The sequence below is a fragment of the Bubalus kerabau genome, chromosome 23 (genome assembly GCF_029407905.1).
Source record: "Bubalus kerabau isolate K-KA32 ecotype Philippines breed swamp buffalo chromosome 23, PCC_UOA_SB_1v2, whole genome shotgun sequence".
NCBI lineage: Eukaryota > Metazoa > Chordata > Mammalia > Artiodactyla > Bovidae > Bubalus > Bubalus kerabau.
Genome location: NC_073646.1, coordinates 17,341,909 through 17,369,418, shown reverse-complemented (window position 1 = coordinate 17,369,418; position 27,510 = coordinate 17,341,909). Strand labels below are relative to the sequence as shown.

The 27,510-nt window shown below is 45.1% G+C and overlaps 1 protein-coding gene across 8 annotated transcripts in view; it reads left to right on the top strand.

The window, feature by feature from the left end:
- Positions 1 to 27,510, top strand: part of RPS15A (ribosomal protein S15a) — a 106,043-nt gene that overhangs the window by 28,418 nt on the left and 50,115 nt on the right. For 2 of the 8 annotated variants that reach the window (XM_055561145.1, XM_055561150.1), the window contains exons 3-5: positions 13,553 to 13,613; positions 16,485 to 16,601; positions 17,652 to 18,293. In XM_055561145.1, the coding sequence (XP_055417120.1) occupies positions 13,553 to 13,613; positions 16,485 to 16,601; positions 17,652 to 17,711 (238 nt within the window). In that variant the 3' untranslated portion in view covers positions 17,712 to 18,293. Of the gene's footprint in view, positions 1 to 13,552; positions 13,614 to 16,484; positions 16,602 to 17,651; positions 18,294 to 27,510 lie in introns of those variants that run through there. The other 6 variants (XM_055561146.1, XM_055561149.1, XM_055561144.1 and 3 more) reach the window with 5 other exon arrangements.

Genomic DNA, 27,510 nt, shown 5'->3' with positions numbered 1-27,510 from the left:
TTTGAGTTGTAGTTTTGTCTGGATATATATATGCCCAGGAGTGGGATTGCTGGATCATAGCGTAAAATTCACTGCTTACAGGTTGTTCCTTGTCTTTTCCTTCTTGGTATACTTTTGATTACTGATCAGTCTCCTTAGTAGTCGTAGATATGATCAGATTTTCTATTTATTCAGGATTCAGTCTTGGTAGGTTGTATGTTTCTTGGAATTTATCCATTTCTTCTTGGTTGTGCATTTTTTTTTGGCACATACATATTCATAAGACTACTTGCTGCTGCTGCTGCTAAGTCGCTTCAGTCATGTCCGACTCTGTGCGACCCCATAGACGGCAGCCCACCAGGCTCCCCCGTCCCTGGGATTCTCCAGGCAAGAACACTGGAGTGGGTTGCCATTTCCTTCTCCAATGCATGAAAGTGAAAAGTGAAAGTGAAAGTGAAGTCACACAGTCGTGTCCAACTCTTAGCGACCCCATGGACTGCTGCCCACCAGGCTCCTCCGTCCATGGGATTTTCCAGGCAAGAGTACTGGAGTGGGGTGCCATTGCCTTCCCTGATAAGACTACTTAGATCCTTTAAATTTCTTTTATATCAGTTGTAATGTCTTCTCTTTCATTTCTGATTTTATGATTTGAGTCTTTTCTCTTGCACTCCTCTTTTAGTCTAGGTAAATTTTTGTTAAATTTATCTTAAAAAAAAAACACAACTTTTAGTTTCATCAATCTTTTCTGTTGTTTTTATCATCTCTATGTCATTTATCTCTGTTCTTCTCTTTGTCCTTTCCTTCCTTTTTGCTAACTGTGGGCTTAATTTGTTCTTTTCCTAGTTTTTTGAGGTGTGAGGTTGTTTATTTAACATTATTGTTATTGTAGATTGTTTATTTAACATTATTCTTTTTCTTAATGGAGCCATTTAGTTAGAATTGCTTTTGCTGAATCCAATAAATTTTGATATATTGTATTTTCATTTTCATTTAAGTTTTTTTTTTTCCTATTTGGTTTATCTGGCCCAATGATCTTTTAGGAGTGTTTTTTAATTTCCACATATTTGTGAAATTTCCACTTTTCCCAATTATTGATTTCCATTTTCATTCCATTTGTAGTTAGAAATGATACTTGATTTTATTTCAGCAGCTTAACTTTGTGAAGACTTGTTTTGTGACCTAACATTTGATCTATCCTGGAGAATGTTTTATGTGCACTGAGAATAATGTGTATTCTGCTGCTGTTGGATGGACTTTTTTTTTTTTTTTTTAATTTATTTAATTTATTTTCACTTTTGGCTGTGCTGGGTCTTTGCTGCTGCATGTGGGCTTTCTCTAGTTGCAGTCAGTGGGGGCTACTCTTCACTGGGTACACAGGCTTCTCACTGTGGTGGCTTCTCTTGTTACAGAGCACAGGCTCTCGGCTCATGGGCTCAGTAGTTATGGTTCATGGTCTTTAGAGTGCGGGCTCAGTATTGGGGTACATGGGCTTAGTTGCTCTGTGGCATGTGGAATCTTCCTGGACCAGGAGTCAAATCCATGTCCCCTGCATTGGCAGGTGGATTCTTATCCACTGTACCAACAGGAAAGTCTGCATGGACTGTTATATAGATATCTGTTATGTCCATTTGGTATATAAATTGTAGTTCAAGTCCAATATTTCCTTTTAATTTTGTGTCTGAATGATCTATCCATTGCTGAAGTGGAGTATTGGAGTCCCTACTATTGTTGCATTGTTATTCTGCCTTCAGATATATTAATATTTGTTTAATATATTTAGGTGATTCACTGTTGGTGTTTATGTATTTACAGTGTTATTCCCTCTTGATGGGTTGATCTCTTTATCATTACACAAGGACTTTCTTTGTCTCGTGTTACAGACAAATCTATTTTGTCTGATATAAGTACCCCTGCTCTCTTTTAGTTTCTATTTATATAGAATATCTTTTTCCATTTCTTTACATTCAACTTATGTATGTCCTTAAGGTTGAAGTAAAACTCTTGTAGGCTACTTATATTGGATCTTATTTTTTTTTTTAATTATCCATTAGCTACTCTATTCCTTTTGATTGGATAATCTAATCAATTTACATTTAAAGTGATTATTGATAGGTAAGGAGTACATCAAGGCTGTATATTGTCACTCTGCTTATTTAACTTATATGCAGAGTACATCATGAGAAACGCTGGGCTGGAAGAAGCACAAGCTGGAATCAAGATTGCTGGGAGAAATATCAATAACCTCAGATATGCAGATGACACCACCCTGATGGCAGAAAGTGAAGAGGAACTAAAAAGCCTCTTGATGAAAGTGAAAGAGGAGAGTGAAAAAGTTGGCTTAAAGCTCAACCTTCAGAAAACGAAGATCATGGCATCCAGTCCCATCACTTCATGGGAAATAGATGGGGAAACAGTGGAAACAGTGTCAGTCTTTATTTTTTTGGGCTCCAAAATCACTGCAGATGGTGACTGCAGCCATAAAATTAAAAGACGCTTACTCCTTGGAAGAAAAGTTATGACCAACCTAGATAGCATATTCAAAAGCCAAGACATTACTTTGCCAACAAAGGTTCGTCTAGTCAAGGCTATGGTTTTTCCTGTGGTCACGTATGGATGTGAGAGTTGGACTGTGAAGAAGGCTGAATGCTCAAGAATTGATGCTTTTGAACTGTGGTGTTGGAGAAGACTCTTGAGAGTCCCTTGGACTGCAAGGAGATCCAACCAGTCCATTCTGAAGGAGATCAGCCCTGGGATTTCTTTGGAAGGAATGATGCTAAAGCTGAAACTCCAGTACTTTGGCCACCTCATGCGAAGAGTTGACTCATTGGAAAAGAGTCTGATGCTGGGAGGGATTGGGGGCAGGAGGAGAAGGGGACGACAGAGGATGAGATGGCTGGATGGCATCACTGACTCGATGGACGTGAGTCTGGGTGAACTCCAGGAGTTGGTGATGGACAGGGAGGCCTGGCATGCTGTGATTCATGGGGTCGCTAAGAGTTGGGCACGACTGAGCAACTTCACTTTCACTTTTCACTTTCATGCATTGGAGAAGGAAATGGCAACCCGCTCCAGTATTCTTGACTGGAGAATCCCAGGGACAGAGGAGCCTAGTAAGCTGCCATCTCTGGGGTCGCACAGAGTCGGACACGACTGAAGTGACTGAGCAGCAGCAGCAGCAGCAACACATCTTTATTAATCAAAATGGAAACCATTACAATCAACACATTTTTTGCCATTGAGAAATAAGTTTGTTTATTCTTGTATCACAAAAATCCATGCCTCAGGATTCGATGGATTCTTGGAAAGCATTTTCTGCCCCCTGCTGGTTGTGGAAGCATTTTCCTTGTAAGAAGTTGTCAAGGTGTCTGAAGAAGTGGTAGTTGGTTGGCAGGAGGCCGGGTGGATATGGCAGATGAGGCAAAACTTTGTGGCACGATTTGTTCAACTTTTGAAGCCTTGCTCGTGGGATGTGTGGTTGGGTGTTGTCATGGAGAAGAATTTGGCCCTTTCTGCTGACCAGTGCCAGCTACAGGTGTTGCAGTTTTCAGTGTATCTCATTAATTTGCTTAGCCTACTTCTCAGGTGTAATGGTTTTGCTGGGATTCAGAAAACTAGTGGATCAGACAGGCAGCAGACCAGCAAGCAGTGACCATGACCTTTTTTTCAGTTCAGTTCAGTCGCTCAGTCGTGTTTGACTCTTTGCGACCCTGACCCGCCAGGCCTCCCTGTCCATCACCAACTCCTGGAGTTCATTCAGACTCAACGTCCATCGAGTCAGTGATGCCATCCAGCCACCTCATCCTCTGTCGTCCCCTTCTCCTCCTGCCCCCAATCCCTCCCAGCATCAGACTCTTTTCCAATGAGTCAACTCTTTGCATGAGGGGGCCAAAGTACTGGAGTTTCAGCTTCAGCATCATTCCTTCCAGAGAAATCCCAGGCCTGATCTCCTTCAGAATGGACTGGTTGGATCTCCTTGCAGTCCAAGGATTTAACTTTGGGGAGTGCTTTGGAGCTTCTTCTTGGTCCAACCACTGAGCCAGTTATCACTGGTTGTCACATAAAATCCACTTTTTATTGCACAATCCAATTGAGAAATGTTTCATTGTTGTTGTGTAGAATAAGAGAAGAGGACACTTCAAAAGGATGGTTATTTTTTGATTTTCAGGCAGCTCATGAAGCACCCACTTGTCGAGGTTTTTCACCTTTCCAATTTGCTTCAAATGCCGAATGACCATATGATGGTTGACGTTGAGTTCTTTGGTAGTTGTAAGAGGATCAGCTTCTATGATTGCTCTCAGTTGGTTGTTGTCAACTTCCGATGGCTGGCCACTGTGCTTCTCATCTTCAAGGCTCTTGTCTCCTTTACAAAATTTTTTGAACCACCGCTGCACTGTATGTTTATTAGCGGTTCCTGGGCCAAATGTGTTGTTGATATTGTGAGTTGTCTCTGCTGGTTTATGACCCATTTTGAACTCGATTCAGAAAATAGCTCTAATTTACTTTTTGTCTAACATTATTTCCATAGTCTGAAATAAATGTAAAATACATAGCAAGTAATAAGTCATTAGCAAAAAAAAAATAAAGAAATGTGCATTAAGATGATGCATAAGATAACCACATTTAAGAATGTATTCCAATATCAAATGGCAAATTCAGCAGTGCAAAACCACAGTTACTTTTGCACCGATCTAATAGTTCCCAGACCAGGGGCTGAACCTACATGGACTGCAGGTGGTCATGGAGTCTTAACCATTGGACCTCCAGGGAAGTCCGTAAAGCTAGTAATAACTTACCTTTGATGGAAAACATAAGCTCTACCCTTTTACTCTTTCCCTTTGATGTTTTTGATATCACAGTTTACCTCTTTTTATATTTTGTGTCTATTAACACATTGTTGTAACTGTAGTTATTTTTAACTGGGCACCAAAGAATCCAGGCCACCCAGAAACTCAGGCCACACACTCTTGGTGTTTCATGGGGAAACGGTGCAGATGAAACGGAGAGCCAGATCAATTTTCGTAGGTGAAGTCCCTCAGGGTGTATCCTATTTGTTAGACATCCAGCTTTCTGTCATGGAAAGATGCCCACTTCAAGTGCCTAACTGCCCATGTTGAGCTTGCAAACTTGATTGAGTGATTGTTGGATCTCTGGAATTGTTGGAGTTGCTTGGTAGGCTTCAGACTGATGAAAATTGTCTCCTAGTTTGCTGGTCCATTGTCAAGCTGAGAGCCACTTAGCTCTGACGGGGCGAGAGATGATGTCAGAGTTAGCCAATAGTCTCCCGTGGTGTCTGTGTATTTTCTTTTTTTTAATTGGAGGATAATTGCTTTACAATGTTCTATTGATTTCTGCTGGATAATAATGCATATCAGTCATCATTATAATATATCCCTTCGCTCTCGAGCCTCCCCCTCCCATCCTACTCCTCTAGGTCATCACAGAGTGCCAGGCTGGCCTCCCTGTGTTCTATAACAGCTTCCCACTAGCTACCTGTTTCACACATGATAGTGTAGATATGCCAATGCTACTTTCTCATTTTGTCCTACCCTCTCCTTCCCCTGCTGTGTTCACAAGTATTTTAACAATTTATTTGAACCAGGGTGAAAGATCTAGGCCTGTGCTCTCCAACAGAAATATAATGCCAGCAATATGTGTGGTTTATAATTATCTGATAACCTCATTTAGAAAAGTTAAAAGATCCAGAGAAATGAAAATGCTTGTCCGCACAAAATTTTGCACATGAATGTTCATAGCAGTTTTACTCATAATTGCCAAAATGTGGAAACAATTCAAGTGTTCAGTAACTGACGAATAGATAAACAAAATGTGGCATATCCATAGAAGGGAATATTATTTGACAATAAAATTAAATGAAGTATTGACACATGGTATAAAATGGATAAACCTTCAAAATGTGCTGAGTGAAGGGAGCCGGATCTAAAAGACCTTGCACTGTATGATTCCACTTCTATGGAATGTCCAGAATAGGCAAATTTATAGAGACCAAAAGTAGACTAGTGATTGTCAAGGGCTGAGGGAAAATGGAAATGGGGAGAGGCGTGACTGCTAATGGGTCCAGGATTTCTTTTTGGAGTGGTGAAAGTGTTCTAAAATTGATCGTAGTGACGGGGGCAGAGCTTTGTGAATAGATTAAAAACCAACGAGTTGCGTATTTTACATGAGTGAGTTGTATGGCATGTGAATTACATGTTTTAAAAAGTAAAAAGACCATAACCTTAAGGTTACAGTAGGGAGGGTGGGGAAGGTATAGGGAGGGAGTTTGATTGACAGGTATACACTGCTATGTTTACAATGGATAACCAACTAACCAACAAAAGCCTACACTTAGCACAGGGAACTCTGCTCAATATTATGTAACATCCTAAATACAAAAGGATTCGAAAGAGGATACATGTATATATATGGGCTTCCCAGGTGGCTCAGTGGGTAAAGAATCTGCCTTCAAGGCAGGAGACGCAGGAGACATGGGTTCAATCCCTGGGTTGGGAAGATTCCCTGGAGGAGGGCACAGCAACCCACTCCAGTACTCTTGCCTGGAGAACCCCGTGGACAGAGGAGCCTGGCAGGCTATAGTCCATAGGGTCACAAAGAGTCAGACAAGACTTGAGTGACTAAGGGTGCATGTGTAAACACACACACACACACACACACACACACACAAACACACACACACTGTATAACTGAATCACTTTGCTGTACACCTGAAATGAACACAACATTGTTAATCAACTACACTCCAATATAAAATAAAAAGCTAAAAGACATAGGTAAAGTTAATTTTACTAATGTATTTTATTGGACTCAAAATATCCTAAATAGTATCATTTAAAGCTGCAATCAATGTAAACCATTATTTTTATGGGACTTTTTATTGAAATAAATTAAGTATAGAGTTTGATCAGTATATAATATACAATGTTACTATATAGAAATTACTACCACCCCTTAAGCTGGTATTATTGCTAATGGAGCTGATGCCCACAGAAGTCATTCACTCTCCTAAAAGGTAAACATTATTCTCATTTGGTGTTAAACATCATAAATGAGATATCTCAGGTCTATTCTGGTAACAGATCCTTGAAATCCGCTGTGTATTTTACAGTCACAGTGCATCACTTTGGACCAGACATTTACCAGGCGCTCAGTAGCACATTTGGTTAGCGGTTCCATATTGGAAGGTTCAAATCTAGGCAGTTTTAGCTTCCTACCAGCAAAGGGCTCTCTCTGTATTCCTTTTTATTTTCCTTTATAAACTCAAATAGGCTTGGGTTCAGATCACCTTTTGCCACTTACTAGGAATATAACTTTGAGCCTGTAATTTAGTCTTTATAGATGAATTTTCTTTTCTGTGAAATGAGCACAATTAAAGAGGGATTGCAGTCAGGACTGAGATACTCAGTGGAAAGCTAGAATGGTGCTTGCCATATGGTGCTCAGTCAGTATTAGTTCTTATTATTTCTTGATCCCCTGGGGAAGGACAGCCTGTGTACTCAGGTGGGAAAGACTTGGGAGCAGAAAATCCGGGCTCAGATCCTGGTCCTGTCACGTACAAGCCGGCTTGTAGAAGAGCCTGTCACACCTGCCTATCCTGCACACCCACAGCCCCTTCAGAGGGTTTCTTTGCTCTGAGTTATCCGCTTTGCACTTAGGACCCAGGATACAGCTGTTTGGAAAGGAATGGAACCCCATTAAGAGCAGGCAACATCCAGGCCTGTCAGAAGATTGTGGGAAAATCCAACCCATAAGGGTCCTGGGGACCAACGGAACAATTTAGATCCCTTCTTCTGCAGAATTTGAATCTGAGACATGAAGAAAGGATGAGGGTCAGCGTCAGGGGCAGAAGTAGAGACACGCAGAAGGAAAGTTCTAAGTTGAAGCCTTGAGTCAACAAAAGTGACGGATGAGTAGGAGCCACAAATGAACAAGAACTGTGAGTAACGAGACAGAGAGGAGTGGGGACAGTAGAGGGACAGGCCAAGACCCGGAGGTGCTGAGTCACTGTGATGGTGGAGCGTGGAGTACTGAGCTGGGTGCCCCTGAGTTACAGAGCTGTGGCTCGAGCTATGGCTGTAACCCAAAGCCGTTCCAGCCTCTGAGAGGCCGGTTGAGACTTGGGTGGCTGAGACTTTGGTTTTCTTGATCATGTAATGACACCTGAGAATGTTTCTCTTTTTTGAAACCTACACAAAGACCCGACCAACACCAGCCACATCAAAACTGAGACTTGGTTTCCTCACCTGTGAAATAGGGACACATGTTGCTTTTGGGTTCAGCATCTCTTTCTTGGGGGCAATGACTTTTATCTGACGCTTTGCAGTGCTGGGCCTGCCAATCCTGGATCCCACTTCTGAGATGGCCACATAATCAGGCTGCATTGCGAGAATTTGTCTCATGTAGAGACACCTCTGCGGCAAGGCTTGGAACCCTTGTGTGAGCTCCTGGGTCCCTCTAGCTGGGACCTTCTGAGCTGTCTTGGTTCCTGGTTTTTGTGTGTGTGTGTGTGTGGAAGGGTAGAGTAGACTTCTTTATTCACATAACCTTTGTCTTGTAGTACTTTATCTCAGGGCACCATGACTGCTTCTGTATCAAGCTGTACCATCAGACTGGGAGCTCCCTGTTCGTCTTGGCAACTCCAGCACCTGACCCAGGGTGGGCACATGACAGGCTCTCCATCGTTCAAGGTCTGACTTTGCCAGACTCTTCTCTATTGCTGAGTCCTGTGCTGGTCATCATCCACCTTAGGAGGTAGTGATTCTGGTCCTAGTTCTGATCCCAGTTGAGTTTACTTGGACAAATCATCCAGGATCTATGATTCTGTTTCTTATCTTGCGTGAGAATCTGTAGTACTGATTACCCCCAGTTCTGATGTGTTCAACCCCAGTAGACTTAAGATGTTCACCATCTGTCTCATTGGCTCAGCCACATTCTTTTCAACTTCATCTTCCATTTATCGTCCTTTGTTGTTGTTCGGCTGCTAAGTTGTGTCCGACTCTGTCACCCTATGGTCTGCAACACACCAGGTTTCTCTGTCCTTCATTATCTCCCAGAGTCTGCTCAAATTCACATCCATTGAGTTGGTGATGCTATCTTACCATCCCATCCTCTGCTGCCCTCTTCTCCTTTTGCCTTCAATCTTTCCCAGCATCAGGGCCTTTTCCAATGAGTTGGCTCTTCACATCAGGTGGCCAAAGTATTGGAACTTCAGCATCAGTCCTTACAATGAGCATTATTTAGGGTTGATTTCTTTTAGGATTGACTGGTTTGACTCTTGAGGGACCCTCAAGAGTCTACTCCAGCATCACAATTTCAAAGCATCACTTCTTCGGCATTCAACATTTTTAAGGTCCAACTGTCACATCCATATCTGACTACTGGTGGTAGAGTGGATTGGAATCCACCTGCCAACGCAGGGGACACGGGTTCAATCCCTGGTCTGGGAAGATTCCACATGCCAAGGGAGCAACTAAGCCTGTGTTGGTTCCTGTTTTATTGAGCTCTTTTGTTTTAGACTTTACAAATTGCCTTTACAGATCCTCTCTTCTTTTTTTAAAGTATTAATGCTACCTGGACACACGTGTTGCATGGTTGTTTTGAAGTGAAATAAGCGACTCCTAGATAGAAGCTCCATTCTGTCCTTGGTTGTTCCCTCCTGCCCTCTCGTGCTCTACCTGACCTAACCTCCCTGGGCCCAGTGTACCTAAATTGGCCCAATTTTTTCCTCTTTTTTAAAAGCAGATTATACACCTAGACCATCCCCCAATTTACCATGGCCTTTACCAAATCCTTGCCAAATGCCTCTTCATGCTTTTTTCTTTTTCTGCATAACGTGAGACCTGAGTCAAACAGGGCTCCTCTCTCTGCAGTACCCAAGACTCCCTGTAGGTGGCAGCACAGGACCGCAAATGTCCTGAACTAGCCCACGACCAGCCTGAAGAGTGGCTGAGACGCTGGGGTAGAGCCAAAGGGGAGAGGAGGAGGCAGGAGAAGGGAGGAAGGGAAGTGGGCACCCAACGGCTTTCAGACAGCTGAGAGTTGGTTCGAGGTTTGGAAGACAGGTTCACTCCATCCTTCCGTCCAACAGATGGTTTTGAGCACCCGTGATAGGCTCCGGAGATGAACAAGAAAAACACAGGAAGTTCCCGTCCTCACTGGCCTTGCACCCAACTTAGAGCTATCCTTTCCCCCCATTATGTAGCATACCCTTCTGGGCTTGTTTCCTCATCTGCAAAACAGAGCAATAAACTGGTCAGGCTGAGGTCCTGGCATCCAGTCCGAGCTGCTTCTCTTTCCCTCTGCCCCGCCCGCCTTAACGGGAACTGAAAACATTGCTAAGCCCTGAGGTCATCCAACTGGGGAATCAATGTCCTCTCTGTATCAGAGGGGAGCACTGGCCAGTCCACCCCTTCTGCAAAGTCTGATTAAGCCTTGAACTTGAAGGCATCCCCCAGGCCCGTGAGAAACCTCATTAACCTCAGAGGTTTGAATTGGATGATTTGTATCTATTCTAGGTTTCAGTGAAGATATGTTTCTAAGGATAGAGTCACAGAGGCAGGGAACAAACCTGTGGATGCCAAGGCGAGGCGGAAGGAGAGGGATGGGGTGGGAATTGGGGTTAGCTGCTGCTGCTGCTAAGTCGCTTCAGTTGCGTCCGACCCTGTGCGACCCCATAGACAGCAGCCCACCAGGCTCCTCTGTCCCTGGGATTCTCTAGGCAAGAACACTGGAGTGGGTTGCCATTTCCTTCTCCAATGCATGAAAGTGAAAAGTGAAAGTGAAGTTGCTCAGTCGTGTCTGACTGTTTGTGACCCCATGGACTGTAACCTACTAGGCTCCTCCGTCCATAGGATTTTCCAGGCAAGAGTACTGGAGTGGGGTGCCATTTCCTTCTCCAGTTAGCAGTTGTAAACTATTACATATAGAGTGGGTACACCACAAAGTCCTAGAACAACACAGGGAACCATAATGGAAAAGAATAGAAAAAGGAATATATATATATATATATATATATATATACATATATATATAAAACTGAATCACTCTGCTGCTCCAGCAGAAATTAACACAACTTTGTAAATCAACTATACTTCAATAAAAAAAGGTTTCTGGGAATTTCCTGGTGGTCTGGTGAATTAGGACTCAGCTTTTCCACTTCCAGGGCCTGTGTTCAGTCTCTGGTTGGAGAACTATGATCCAGTAAGCCGCACAGTGTGGCAAAAAAAAAAGTTCCTAAGGAAACAAGTTAGAGATGTTACTCTACTAATGTATATCACATATGCTGACATATGTATATATACCAATATATAGACAGTGATAAATATCATATATACATGCATATATACTGATGCATATCATACATGCTGAAGTATGTATATATTGATATTCATATACATATATGCATATACATGTTGATGTTCATTGTTCAGTTGCTCAGTCGTGTCTGACTCTTGGCGACCCCATGGACTGCAGCACACCAGGTTCCCTGTCCTTCACTAGCTCCTGGAGTTTGCTCAAACTCATATGCATTGAGTCAATGATGCCATCCAACCATCTCATCCTCTGTTGCCCCCTTCTCCTGCTCTCAGTCTTTCCCAGCTTTGGGGTCTTTTTCAGCAAGTCAGCTTTTCACATCAGGTGGCCAGAATATTGGAGCTTCAGCTTCAGTGTCAGTCCCTCCAATGAATATTCGTGTATTTACATGTATATACACACGAATATACACCATATATACACAATGAGAATAACTGGTAGTACCTTTTATTGAGTGTCTAGGTTGCTTTTCTCTTTTTGCTGTTTGGAAAGCACTTGGCCTGCCTGTCATGCCCCTATTACTAGCATTTCTAATATTATTACCCTTTTTCTATTATGATTATATTCTGCCCCTTCACTTCTTAATGTACACTAGATGTTATCTGAGACCTTGTGATCATGGTAAAATGTCCCCGAATGCCTCTTCTTCTGCCCTACCTCTACCCCACTGCTGAGGAGCTCCAAGGCCTCTCTAGGATTGCTGTTGACCCCTGGCTTTCCTGCCCTGAGGCCTCTGTTTCTTGGATGCCTCTGACCTGTAGCATGGCACATCCTCTGTTTAAAAAAACACTAACAACCACAAAAATTCATTGACATGATGCACACTAGGCCTCTGTGAGTTTAGCAGAGGCAGCTTCTGGGGGGTGTCCTGGGAGGGATTGCATCTCATGCCTGGTTCCCGTAGAGCTCCTGTTGCTCATGCTTGCCCACCAGCTCCCTCCTCCTCCTGTTGGCTGGTTGACCCCAGGGGTACCACACCCTTCTCTGTCCACAATCCCAGCCCCATCCCTGGAGGACTAGGGATTCATTTGAAGCTGGAGTGCCGGCTGGCAGCAAGTGCCTTGCACGGATTCTAAACTCTGATGAAAGCCAGACTGAGAAAGTGGGAAAACAGGGGAGAAAGAACAGCATGGGGGAGAAAAGCAAGAGTTGGCTTTACTGCTTTGAGTTTGGGCTGCCAAGTTAAACATCCCTGGGCCTGGGCCTGATATCTGGGGGAGAGCCCGGGGAGGGGTACAGATTCAGAAGCCCACATCCTGACCAGTGGACATCTGCAGCCTTGGGATTGGGTCTGTCTCTTAGGAGGTGAGAGCTGTTTGATCTCCCAGGCCCTTGCACCAGCTTGCCTGCCCCTCCCCGCTCTGCTTGGATAACTCTGGGCTGCCTGTGGAAGGCTTCCTATCCCTCCCAGAGCTGGGTTAGGTGCCTTTGTGGGTCTAAGGCCTTAGGCAAATGTACTTCCTTCTCTGAGAAGCCTCTGAAGTAGGCTGGCTTGTGGATAAAGCATCCTGTTGACAGTTGCTTCTCTTCTGAATTAATTGAGGAGGTCTTGTGTTAAGGGATCCTGCCTGCAAGTGCTAGAACCTGTTAGGAACCCTCTTTTAGCAAGGCAGGGCAAACAGGTAAAGTCCATTTCTCCCCACCTGAAATCTAGGAGATCCAGGAATTTTGTGGTCTGACTTGGGACACTGAGGAGGTCTTTCATGGCTTAGTGGAATTTCAAATAGGGGGCCCAGCTGTGAATGCACAGCAGTGATTTGAAAAAGCAGGGTCAGAGAGGAGAAGTGACTAGCCTGAGGCCACACAGCCAGTTGGATCAGAGCTGAGATTGGAACCTGGGTGTGTCTGACCTGGTCCTAGGTTTTTTTCAGTACATGATTCATCCAGCCCCACAGACCTATTCTGGAAGAAGATGGGGGTGGGTGTGGGCAAAGGAAGAGGAGTTTGTTGGTTGGGGCTGCCTCTGGTGCTGGATCTCACGGGGTTTAGGGGTCAGGAAGTGGCAGGAGACACCCCTTAATTGGCATGCAGGCATACAACTGGAGGAGGGAGGAGCCGACAACAAGAAGGCCCAGGTCAGGGCAGCCATTGGCTAGGGGGCAGAAGGGGTAGGTGGTAGAAGGGAAGTGGTGCTCAGCTGGGACTGCAGGAAGTTTCAGATTTTGGTTAGAGGTTGGAAAGTACCAGCAAATTCCTATTTCAACAGAAAACCAGAGGCAATAAGATTTGTCTTTTAAATTTTTAGAGGTGAATGCAGAATTTGCAAAGGAAGCAGCGATCTACAGAATGGGGCTGGAAGTCATGAGGTAAGTGTGAAATTCTCCAGAAAAAGGTCTTGAAATTCGGTTGAAGCAGGTCAGAGCCAAAAGCTATTCAAAACGGGACCCTCCCATGGGAGCACCAGGGTACAAGAGGAACAGATTAGATGCTGGACAAAACATAAGAAAACCAGAACTTTAACATGACAACGAGAAGGTCCATCACAACCATAGTCATTATCGTCATCACCATGATCATCACCATTAGCATCACCATCAGCATCAGCAACTAGAGTGATCTTTTAAACTGCCAGTGACTTTCCATCTCCTTCAGAGTCAAAGTCATACCTTCCCACTGGCCTGAAAGTCTCCCTGTCCTCCAGCTCCCCATCACCTCTCTGCTGTTGCCACTTACTACTGTCCCCTCCCTCCCTCTTCCCCAGCTTCACTGGCCCCGGTGTTGCTCCAGCAGCCCCCGCCTCCTGTCCCAGGACACCCCATGTTCCTCCAGAACCACCCATCTCTTGTCCCAGGACACCCCCCTGTTCCTCCAGCACCCCCCCCACCTCCTGCCCCAGGACACTTACATGTGCTGTGCTCTCTCCTCTCCCTAGATTTCTCTCCTCCACATGCCCAGGGCTTCCACCCTTCCTCCCTCAGTTTTTCTCAAAAGTCACCTTCTCAACAAGACAGCCCCCAAAGACACTTTAAAGTTGCAATGCTCATTCTCTTTCCCCACCTCCTGGGAATTCCTGTCCACTTCTTCATCGAAAATTTTTCCCACAGGACATCTTGCCATCTTCATACCATGTATGTATTTGTTTATTTTTGCATGCTGTGCAGCTGGCAGGATTTTAGCTCCCTGACCAGGTATTGAACCCAGGTCCTGGCAGTGAAAGTGCTGAATCCTAACTCCTGGACCACCAGGGATTCCCTCATATTATGTGTTTTTGTTTCTTTTGTATCTCTCTCTGTATGACTTCAGCTCTTTGAGGGTGAGGGTTTCTGGACCAGTGCCTGGAGCATGGAGCAGGCCTCTGGCATTGTTCTTGAATGAGAGCATCATGGCTGAGGGTTCATGCCTGGAGCTGTGGCCTGGAGCAATGTGTCCAGTGTGGCTGACCCTTGGGAGCTCTGTTCTGAGGATGTCTGGCTTTAGGTCACCAGGACACAGAGCAGGACACTCCACTCCTTGGGCAAAGTCTGGAACCCATACCTGGGGCAGGGATTGGGACCACAGTCATCCGTGACTCACCACTAAGGAGATGAGCGGACCTGCTTCTTTAATCACTAATGAAAATATCCATGTCCCAGTAGACAAACAGCTCGCAATTTATTTAATGGGGAAGAAAGAAGGATGTGTGGAAAGGGGGGCGGGCACCTTCACCGAGGGCCGGGTGTCAAGGCATTAAAGTTGAGTTACTCAGAGTAATTGATTCACGATGCTCCAGGTCAAGGAAATTAGATCCAATCAGGAGCTGTCTATACAATTTCCCACTAATTGTCAGCGGGTGCCATGGTAGGATAATGAGTTTTGGGGCACGAGGGACTCAGATGTGGTGAGCCAGGAGGATCATTTTGTTTGTTTGTTTTGGGCCTCACCACTTGCATCATAGTTCTCTGACCAGGGATTGAACCCGGGGCCACAGCAGTGAAAATGCAGAGTCCTTATGATTGGACCACCAGAGAATTCCCCCAAGATCATTTTGGTCTTTGATCTGAGACATACTGAGACATACCCAAAATGTGCTGGACCAGGGAAAATGTGAAGGGGTGCAGACCTGGGATTAGTCCACCAAGCCAGGACCCCACAGAGCTAGAAGTTGCCTTATTGAAGGGACATATTCTTGAATTCTTTAGTCCTCACAGAAACCATTAGCAAATTTATCAATTTTGCCTCCAAAGCATCTGTTGGCTCTGTCTACTGCTCTCTACCTCCACTGCCACTGTCACCTGTCACCCTGTGGCTGCCTCGCTGGCCTCTTTGCCTCTGTTCTTATTCCCTTCCTTCATCACCCACCCAAGAGGATACAGTGAGATGCTCAACACACTTCAGTGGCTCCCCTTGCCTTGAGCATCAAGACCAAAATCCTTGGGACTTCCCTGGTGGCCCAGTGTTCAATATAAGGATCCATCTGTCAATGCAGGGGACACGGGATCAATCCCTAGTCTGGGAACTAAGATCCCACATGCCATGGGGCAACTGAGCACATGAGCTTGAGTGCTGGAACTCCTGAAGCCTGAGTGCCCTAGGGCCTGTGCTCCTCAACAAGAGAAGCCACTACAATGAGAGAAAGCCCTTGCATGGCCACGAAGACTCAGTGCAGCCAAAAATAATTAATTAATTTTTAAAGAAGACCCAAATCCTTAAGGCGACCTCAGAGATGTCACACCATCTGGCCCCTGTCCACTTCTCAGTTTCAACTTGCGGCACTTCCTCCAGGCCCACTCGTGATGGGCTTCCTAAGTATGCTCTGTGCACAGGCCCTCATTTTACACTAGACTTTGGCCCTTGTTGTTTCCTTGGCACAGAATGATCTTGTCCTTTTCCAGGTCAACTCCTAGCTGTCCTTTAAGCCCCAGCTTGGATTTCATTCTGTCCGGGAAGTCCAGTTTGACCCCACCATCCCTTCTACCCCATGGGGTAGGTTAGTGTGGCAGATTGCATCTTCCAAAGATGGTGGCAACAATGTGTATCATCCCACATGCTCTTCTTACAGGGTGACCTTGACACTCCTAGGCACTCCTCCCACTGAGGGCTGGGACTTATGTCCTGTCCCTTTGAATCTGGACATACCTTTGTGACTGCTTCCTTCTAAAGAGTGTAGCAGAAATGATGCTATGTGATGCTACGGGACTCCTGATGCTAGAGCATGAAATCATCATACTCTTTTATCTTTTCTTGGGGCCCAATCCCAGCCTTCGAGGAAGCCCAAATTAGTCCACATGGAGAGACCTCATGGAGAGGCCCCTGGAGGTGTTCTGGACAATAACCCAGCGGAGTTCCTGGCAGACAGCCAGCATCAACCACCAGATGTGAGTGAGGCTGCCTCTGGGTGATTCAGTGGCCACCTAGTCACCCCCAACCCTTTAGATTTCCAGACATCATGGAACATTCCCACTGTTATCCTGTCTGAATTCCTGATCCAAAAAGCCCATGAGCATAATAAAAGGGCTATTTTATGCTACTGACTGTTGGCATGATTTGTTACACAGCAAGTACTTAGCAGGACAGTTAGGAGTGTTTTCTCTCATCCTCCACAGAGCTTCTCCTATTGTAGGATGAAAGCCCTGACTTCTAGCTGCTTTGTCTTTCTTCTCTGGACTATCTGCTGTGAAGTTTCCTATTCAGATTCATTTCTCCCACCTCTAGTACAATACATAGAAGGTACTGGACTATTTTAAAATATATTAATTTTTAGAATCAATTAAAATAGCTTGTGTAAAGAATGAGTATCTTCTTCTCCTTAAAAAAGAATACAAAATTAAAGTCTCTTTAGTTTCCATCCCTAATTCCAACCCCTCACTGATATGAACATGGTATGTCTTCTTAAGGACCTTAAAATGCCTTCAGATAATCTGTGTGCATCTTATCAGTTCAGTTCAGTCAGTCAGTCATGTCTGACTCTTTGTAACGCCATGGAGTGCAGCACGCCAGGCTTCCATCATCAACTCTCAGAGCTCATGTCCATTGAGTCCGTGATGCCATCCAACCATCTCATCCTCTGTCGTCCCCTTCTCCTGCCTTCAATCTTTCCTAGCATTGGGGTCTTTTCCAATAAGTCCGTTCTTCGCATCAGGTGGCCAAAGTATTGGAGCTTCAGCTTCAACATCAGTCCTCCCAAAGAATATTCAGGACTGATTTCCTTTAGGATTGATTGTTTTAAGACCCAAAGATACATCATGCTGTAATATTTTGTAGCTTGATTTTTTTCACCTGACTGTGTTTCTAAGTCCAATCCTTGCTGATATAAGCAGATCGAGTTAATTTCTCTTAACTTCTGCATAGTGTTTCATCATTTTGTCTGTCAAGCTATTCCTGTGTTGATGGACATGTGCATTATGCCTATTTCCTTTCCCCTGCAGAGGGTACTCCAGTGGGCTTACCACATGGACGTTGTCATGCCTACATTCAGAAATTCCTGACATCAATGGTTCTCAGCTTGGCTGCAGAGAAAATCACCTGGAAGTTTTTACAATCACACTGGTGCCCCACCCCCGAAGATCCTTAATTCATTTCTCAGGATTTTAAGATTTTCTGAAACCTTAAAAGATTTCAATAGACTGATCCGGAGGTAAGCAACAGTGGTTTTTTCTTCTTTTTAATATTTATTTATTTGTTTGGCCATGCCAGTTCCTAATTGTGGCATGGGGGTTCTAGGTCCCTGACCAGGGATTGAACCCAGATCCTGTGTGTTGGGAGTATGGTGTCCCAACTGGGACACCAGAGAAGTCCCAACAGTAGTTTTAGAAGCTTCCAGGTGGTTTGAGTGTTCATCCAGGGTTGAGACCCACTGTTCTGGGTTGTACACTGATGGTGGAGGTGGTGGAATCACTGTCAAATGAGATGCATAGCCCCTTCTTTTACTAGGCACTGCTCAGTTGCTTTACTTTTTTTTTTTTTTTAATAAATGTTTTAAAAAAGCATTCTATTTTTGGCTGTGCTGGCTCTTCATTGCTGTGCCTGGGCTTTCTCTAGACGCGGTGTGCAGGCTTCTCACTGCGGTGGTTTCTCTTTCTGCAGAGCACCAGCTCTAGGCCTGCAGGTTTCAGTAGTTGTGGCCCACGGGCTTAGTTGTCCTACAATATGTGGGATCTTAGTTCCCAGATTAGGGATTGAACCCATGTCTCCTGCATTGGCAGGCAGATTCTTAACCCTGGACCACCAGGGAAATCCTCCCAGTTGCTTTTCAAGGTGGCTGACCTTATTTGCATCCTCACCAGCAGGGCAGTGTGTGAGCAGTTAATGACTGTTTTGCATGATCCGGTGAACGCAGGTCACTGCAGCCCCGTGAACTGGAGCCCTCGTCCATCCACTGGTCAGCGGCCTCCAGATTGCCCATCCCTTGGCTGCTGCCCAGGGTCGGCTGGGCTGTGGCAGGTTTGAAACGCTTTGTGTCCCTAGGTGGCAGTGTGGTACAGCTGCAAAGCGCTGGGCTGGGAGTGGAAGAACCTGGATTCTAGTTGAGACCCAGACTCTACCTCCCTGTGTGTCCGCCCGGTCACTTCCCCACGCTTGGCTTGGTGTCCCCACTCTTGACGGGAAGAGAGCTGCAGTAGTGGGCAGAGCTCCTCCTACTGCCCACCTGGGAGGTCAGAGCATGCCTCCAGAGCCGGGTTCTTAGTCTTTTTTGTGCCTGGACTCCATCTCAGAGTAGTGCTTTTACATAGAATCCACAGGATTACAAAGGCAACCATGTAAATACATTCCTATAATATATATTTAGCTTTGTTGAGGTTTAATCAGCAAACTGTAAAATTTTACATGTTCAGTGTGATGATTTGATACATAATATACATGTACATTGTGAAAGGACTCCCACCATTAAGTTAATTAACACACCCGTCACCTCGCATATTTACTTTTTTTTTTTTTTTTTTTTGGTGGCAAGATTTAAGTTCTACTTCTTAGCACATTTCAATTTTATAATACCATATTATCAGCTATAGTTACCATGCTACATATTGGATCCTCAGAACTTATTCATCCTATAACTGAACATTTATACCCTCTCCCTAATCTCTCCTTCCCCTGCCCCCAGCCCCTGGAAGCCACTTTTCTAACTCTCTATACTATGAGTTTGACGTGTTTAAGATTCCACATATAAGATATAAGTGGACCAGGCAGTATTGGTCTCTGGCTTATTTCAGGCAACCAATTATATTGAATTACAGTTAACACAGTATTACAAAGCCAAATTGTGTTTTTTTACTAACACACTACGTAAGATCAGGTGGTGGGTCAGCTGCATTATTATGATTGCAATTTCAAGCAAAGGATGAGTGTAAATGATGTTCTAAGATATCTGCAACAAACATAATAAGAGATGGAAGTATCCTTGATTCCAACTGGTGACAAAGTCATCAGGGCTGCAGACACTATTACAATTTGCTGCTGACACTCATCATGGAAGGAAATGGGACATTTCAGTTAGGTGTTCAGAAAATTAAGAGGTCATGTTCTTTTCCCATCCAAGTTCACTGACTCCAGGTTACATGCTCATGGACTCCAGGTTAAGAGCCCTTGCTGGAGTTAGAGAGGCTTGGGTTTCAGCCTGGGCCCTACACCTTCCTGTGTCAAACATTTGTGTGAGTTGCCTATGCTACCTGCACCTCAGTTTCCTCATCTGTAAAATGGGTATAAGACTAGTGAGCTCATAAGCTGGCAGGAAAAGTGAATATGATAAACCAGATTCAGCCCACATGTATTTATTTAAAATTGTATTTTATTGTGGTAAGAACATTTAACATGAAATCTACCCTTTTGACAAGAAGACAACAAATCTTGGCAAGGATAAGGAGAAATTGTAAACTTGTGCACTATTGATGAGAATGCAAAACAGAACGGCTGATGTGGAAAACAGCTGTGTGAAGGTTTTTCAAAAATTTCAAAATAGAAATTCTATATGACCCAGCAATCCTATCTTTGTGAATATATCCAAAAGAATCAAACATCAAAATTTTGGGGCTTCCCTACTTGGCTCAGTGGTAATGAATCCACCTGCCAATGCAGGAGATCCCACGTGCTGTGGAGCAACTAGGCCTGTGCGTCATAACTACTGAGACTGTGCTCTGGAGTCCAGGAGCCATAACCACTGAAGCCCACAAGCAGCAACTACCGAAGTCTGCGTGCCCTCCAGGCTATGCTCTGAAACAGGGGGAACCGTTGCAATGAGAAGCCCTTTCATTGCAACTGGGGAGTAGCCCCTGCTTGTTGCAACTGGAGAAAAGCCCACGCAGCAATGAAGACCCAGCCCAGCCAAAAATAAATAAAGAAATAAAATTTATTTTAAAAAGTCAAGGTTTTGAAGAGATATTTGCACTCCCATGGTCATGGAGAAGGCAACGGCAACCCACTCCAGTACTCTTGCCTGGAAAATCCCACGGATGGAGGAGCCTGGTAGGCTGCAGTCCATGGGGTCGCAAAGAGTCCGACACGACTGAGCGACTTCACTTCCACTTTCACTTTCACGCATTGGAGAAGGAAATGGCAACCCACTCCAGTGTTCTTGTCTGGAGAATCCCAGGGACGGCAGAGTCTGGTGGTCTGCCATCTATGGGGTCGCACAGAGTCAGACACGACTGAAGTGACTTAGCAGCAGCAGCAACTTAGCATCATGGTCACTGTTGCATTATCCTCAATAACCAAGACAGAGAAACAACTTGTGCCCATCAACCGACAAGTGGATAAAGAAAATGTGGTGTATCGTACATATACAGTGGGATACTATTCAGCCTTAGAAAAAGGAAACTCTGCGATATGTGACAACATGGATGAACCTTCTCAACATTTATCGAGAACTTTCTGTGTGCTCAGGCTGTTTTAGGTGCCGGGGATTCTATTCTGAATGAGGGAGGCAAAATCTCTGCCCTCATGAAATTTACCATCTAGAGGCAGAGACAATGATCAGGTAGGAAAAGAAATACATATGGTTTCAGATAATAATAAGGGCTGTGGTGAAAATAAACCGGGCGGTATGACAGAGAACAAATGCACGGCATAGGCGACATGAGATCAGACAATCAGGGACTCATAACCCGCTGAACAATGAGTTACATTAATGTATCCGAAGAGAGAATGCGTTTGAAGTAGTATTTGGCGCAGTGCCTGGCATGTGGTGCAGGCTCCATACACGTTTGCCATGGTGATGCTGACGATGCCGCCACTTCCCTGGGGCACAGGCCTCCCAGCTCCTGTGGCTGACGCTGGTGCCGCCCACTGTACCCGGGGCAGGCTGAGCACCAGGAGACGCAAGCGGGTGAGGAGAAGGCAGCAGCCCTGTCAGGACTGGATCTGAGGGAAGAAAGTCTGATTAAAGGAAGATAAAGTCTTCTCTCCACTATGTCTTGCGGGGAGAGCTAAGCAATCAATAGGTCTCGCAGATCAGTGGAGGGTGCTTTGAATCTGGCAGCACAGGGCTTTTTAATTAAACCTATAACTGCAAGAAAAGGTAACTGCTTTATTTCCGCAGCATGCGTTTCTGTCTGCCTGCCAGAAACTGAACAAATCAATGTTCTTCGGAGGCTCTGAGGATTGTGACCTCTGGATTCAGGAGGACCGGACCCTGCCAGGATGAACCTCTGGATGGTCAGGGTGTCAGATACCAATTCTGGGAGCTCAGGTGATGCCTTTGGCATTTAAACACCCACAGCAGGCATGATTATCAATTGCATTTCATGGGAAGGTGACAGTCCCTCCCAGCCAGCAGGGCTTTGTCTGCCAAATCCCTGGGCCAGCCCAAAGACATCAGCATGACTTTAAAAAACATTTCCTCTTATTATGAAATAGAACTTTGCTACTTAAAGTGTTGTCCTCAGACACTCAGTATCGGTATCACGTGCTGGGACTATGTCAGAAATGGAGACTCTCAGGCCCTGCCCTAAACCTACATGATTAGAATCTATATTTTAACAAGATCCCCAGAAAATTCATGTGCATGTAAAAGTGTGAGAAGTGCTGAGATATAAGACCTGGAAGACAAATCAGCCCATAACAAAAGTACAGACCTTCTTTAAATTCTGAAAAAAAAAAGTTTTTTAAAAAAGTATGACACTTATTTGAACACTTGTTGGATATTTGGGGGCCTGAGTGGTGGCATGGGAGATGCATTTATGCACTTGTTTACTTAGTGTATGCTTTAGTGAAAGTGTTAGTTGCTCAGTTGTGTCTAACTCTTTGCAACTTCATGGACTGTAGCCTGCCAGGCTCCTCTGTCCTTGGGGATTCTCCAGGCAAGAATACTGTAGTTGGTAGCCATTCCCTCCTCCAGGGAATCCTCCCAGCCCACGGATCAAACCAGGTCTCCTGCATTGCAGGCAGATTCTTTACCGTCTGAGGCACCAGGGAAGCCTTAGTGTATGTTTTAAATTCTCCATAATAAAAAGTAAGACTCTATGAAATATAGCATTTATATAGAAAGTGCATAAAGCATGAAGGTATTGTGGTTGAATAATGAGTCTAGTGAACATCCTTGGATTTACTACCAGTTCGTTGTCAGCCACACCCACTCCCACCAAAACCCCTTCCCCAAATTCACCCCTCCCCCCCAGTTTCTTGATGGTCCTCACCCATGGTTGGGCTTCCCGGGTGGCTCAGATGGTGAAGAATCTGCCTGCAATGCGGGTGACCTGGGTTCAGTCCTAGGTTGGAAAGATCCCCTGGAGAAGGGAATGGCTACCCACTCCAGTATTCTGGCCTGGAGAATTCCATAGACACAGGAGCTTGGCAGGCTACAGTCCATGGGGTCATAAAGACTGGGGCATGACTGAGTGATTTCACTCACTATGGTTGCTCATGAAGTCTCCTGGGAAGACTTTACAAAGTAATGATGCCAGGAGTCTCCAGACTAACGTAAGCAGAATCCCTGGGGGGTAGAATCAATGAGTTTTTCTGACTTTTCAGGTAACGATGCCTTTGTGCTTTATTTATTTGTCTTTTGGGCACATCCCAGCATGTGGGGTCTTCGTTTCCCATCCAGGGATAGAACCCATGCCCCCTGTAGTGGAAGCGTGGACTCCTATCTACTGGTCTGCTAGGGAAGTCCCACGATGTCTTTGCACTTTAGTTTTTCAATGAAGTTACTACTTCATTGCCTCAAACAGGCCATTTAATGATCGTTTCTCATCAAGGACTGAGGTACTGCCTTACATTTACAAAATAAGGCAGTACCTCACAGAGAAGGCAATGGCACCCCACTCCAGTACTCCTGCCTGGAAAATCCCATGGACGGAGGAGCCTGGTGGGCTGCAGTCCATGGGGTCTCTAGGAGTCGGACATGACTGAGGTGACTTAGCTGCAGCAGCAGGTTACATTTAACAATGGCTATTGCCACCTAGTTTTGAAAGTAATGGTAGTAGTTACCATTTACAGAGTGCTTTCCACAAGCCTGGTACTGTGCTGGCTGCTTTATGTTCACTTAGTACATTTAGCCCCCACATCTGTGGGGTTGGCATCACTGCTGCTGCTAAGTTGCTTCAGTCGTGTCCAACTCTGTGCGACACCAGAGATGGCAGCCCACCAGGCTTCCCCATCCCTGGGATTCTCCAGGCAAGAACACTGGAGTGGGTTGCCATTTCCTTCTCCAATGCATGAAAGTGAAAAGTGAAAGTGAAGCCGCTCAGTCGTGTCTGACTCTTTGCGACCCCATGGACTGCAGACCACCAGGCTCCTCTGTCCATGGGATTTTCCAATCCCTATTTTATTGATAAAGAAACAGACTCAGGACTATGTGCCTAGCCCGTGCTCAGCCAGCTTAGAAAGCACAGACAGTCTTGTCTGATTCCACTCCTCTCATCTCATGCTGCTCCAGAAGGATCCTGAGGGGAGAGTTCAGGGCTGTCTGCTAACCCACGAAGAACCGGAAGTGAACACTGAGTGGTCTTTTACCCTTGAGTTTCATGCCTTTGGTAAAAATCACTTTGAGCTGAGTATTCTGTGGGTGTCAAATGGGGACATGACTGCTTTGTATTCTTCAGCTGACAAGCGCTTACTCATCTCTCAAAGGTGCGTCAGTTGTCACATGATGGGAGGCAGGAAACGCCTCTGCATTTCAAGTAACCTCCCAGCTAAAGTCGAGTTAGTCACGCCCTCTCCAGCCTCATGGAGCCCTTGTCCAGGCCTGGAGGAGCAGCTGACAGGAGCCCTGCTCTCCTGGTGCCAGGGAACTGCCCTTGTGAGGTTATTTCTGTGTCTGTGGAACCCAGCCTGCAGACATGGTGCATGTCTGTGATTCAAATAACAGGACAACCTGCTCAACCACCGAAGCACATGATCTCATGATATAAGTCCTAGTTTGGGAAGAGGTGGAATTCCCTGTGGTCCAGCGGTTACGAATCTACCTTGTAATGCAGGGAACACAGGTTCAATCCTTGGTTGGGGAACTAAGATCCCATCTGCCATGGAGCAACTAGAGAATCCATGTGCTGCAATGAAACATCCCAAGACCTACAACAAAGATGTGATGCAGATAAAAAGTAAAAAAGAAAATTACCCAGTGGGCAGAGCTGTATCATAGACAGACCTAAATGGGGTGGGAACTGGGTCTCTCAGGTCAGAGTGGTGGGTTCAAGTCCCAGCTCTGCCACTTAGGAGCTGAACCACCTGAGGCAAATTTATCACTTCTCTAGGCCCCCTTTTCCTCATCTGAACACTAGTAGTTACCTCACAGGTTATCATAAGCATTGAATGGTTAGTATTTGAAGTGTATACTTCATAGGTATAGTATGAGGATAGAATGGGTTAATATTTGAAAAGCCTTTAGACCATGGCTGGCAGTACTATGTGGAGCTGGAGACAAAGGAAATATTGGTAATACTGGCCTTGTCTTATTTTTTTTCTTTTAGATTTTAAATTTAATTTTTACTTTATATTGGAGTTTATTTGATTTGGGCTACCCCAGTGGCTCAGCGGGGAATCTGTGTGCAATGCAAGACCGCAGGAGACAAGGATTTGATCCCTGGGTCAGGAAGATCCCTGGAGGAGGGCATGGCAACCCACTCCAGTATTCTTGCCTGGAGAATCCCATGGACAGAGGAGCCTGGTGGGTCCATAGGGTCACAAAGACTTGGACATGACTGAAGCGACCCAGCACGCACACACTTGATTTACAATGTTGTGTTTGTTTCAGGTGTACAGCAAAGTGATTCAGTTATGCATAAACATATGTCCATCCTTTTTCAGATTCTTTTCCCATATGGGTTATTACAGAATATTGAGTAGAGTTCCTTGTGCCATAAGTAGGTCCTTGTTGATTATCTATGACCTTGCCTTTTTTAAAAACTTTGATTTTTTTCATTCTTCATGGATATGTTTGCATTCCTTTTGATTTCTTAGAATACTGCACCAAAATATTTTTTATCATGATGACTGGGTTTCCTGGGGCCCCCTTAAATTTTGTACTAAAGGAGAGTATCTCACTTGCCTTCCCTCATCCCAGCCCTGGCTGTCAGGAAGTAACATGCATGTTTTCATTTTTCTTGGGGGGGGACTTAGTGTCATTATATGAAAATAGTTATTTTTATACATGCAATACTTGTGCAGCACATACTGTGCTGCTCTTGCATTGGGGATGGAGCTGTGAATGAGGTAGAGCAAGCCACAGGTCTTGCTGTCAACTCCTTGACAGCCCAGTGATAACAATCACCACTACATGCTGGGACTACATGCGAGGACTACATGCCACGCATGGGGCCAATGATTCAACCTCTCAGGAGGGGATCAGTATGTTCATTTTACAGATGAAGAAACTGGACTCAGAGCAATTAAACTTGTCCAAGCTCACAAGAGGTTAAGAGGTTAAGAGGGGGGAACCCAGCCTTTCAGACCCCAACATCCAAGCTCTTTCCACCACGATCTGTGGATAAGCTCTGTTCCCACCTCCTGCAAGAACATCTGGGAGGCTGAAGAAATCAGCTGGATTTTTTCTGGAAGTTCCATGGCTCGGATTTCTCTAATTATTCATGTCTCAGGAAACTTGAGTCTAGACAGGGAGGGGGCTTGGGGAAGGTCCCCACTCTCCCAGCTTTAAGAGTGGGTTTGAGTCACGGTCTGCCATCCCTTGTTCCCTATGGGGAGAAAAACACCCTGTTGAAAAAATCGCTGAGATAAGGGATGGTCTCAACAGATGCAGGAGGCAGCTCTAGGGCAAAGGGGGAGGGAGAGAGAGAGGGGAAGGTAGAGAGGGAAAGAGAGGGGAAGGGAAGGAAGAAGGGAAAGAGGGAAAAGTGGCAGGAAGGCCAGCAGACAGCCTCTCAGGCAGGCGTCTTTGATGGTAACTGAAATGCTCCGCTGTATTTCCCAGGGTTTCTGTTGGCAGCGGCCCCTCCAGAAGGCAGGAGGCCAGCTTCATTCAGCAGCCTGGGAGAGCACATGGGGCCGGGCGCGTGGAGGTGACAACTCCCATTGTGAACGTTTCCTGGGAAGTTTGAGATGGGCCATCTGCAGCTCAGGGCAGGCACACAGTACGTGTTTCCTAAATGTCAATTCAGTCTCCTTTCTAACCAGGGATTCCTCCATTGGAAAGACAAGAAATTGCCCCAGAGTAACAAGAGCTACAATTTATAAAGCGTATACTGTGGACCAGTTGACTTCATTTAACCCACAAAATAGCTACTGTATCATCGCCTGTTCTGTACGTGATGGCAGGAGGTTCAGAGAGCTTCAGTAATGTGGGCAAGGTCACATGACCTGTGAGGGTTTGCACTTTGGGACCACGCTGCCCAAAATCAGAGCCACTGGTCGTGTGTGGCTACTGAACGCTGCAAATGTGCTCAGTGCCCAGAAGGGAGTATATTCTAAATTTTATTTAACTTTAACTAATTGACATTTAATTTAAAAACTGAAGTGGTGTAAACTATCTGTGAAAACAGTTTGATTGTTTCAATGGGATTCCATTTCACTTTAACTGTTAAAAATTTAATGTCCACACTGAAACTGCTATAAAATACCACACTGAGGTTTAAACACTTAGTATATAGAAAAACGAATGTAAAATGTCTCATTAGTATTTAAAAAGCTGTTTACATATCAAAATTATAATGTCTTAGATCAGATCAGATCAGATCAGTCGCTCAGTTGTGTCCGACTCTTTGAGACCCCATGAATGGCAGTACGCCAGGCCTCCCTGTCCATCACCAACTCCCGGAGTTCACTCAGACTCATGTCCATCGAGTCAGTGATGGCATCCAGCCATCTCATCCTCTGTCATCCCCTTCTCCTTTTGCCCCC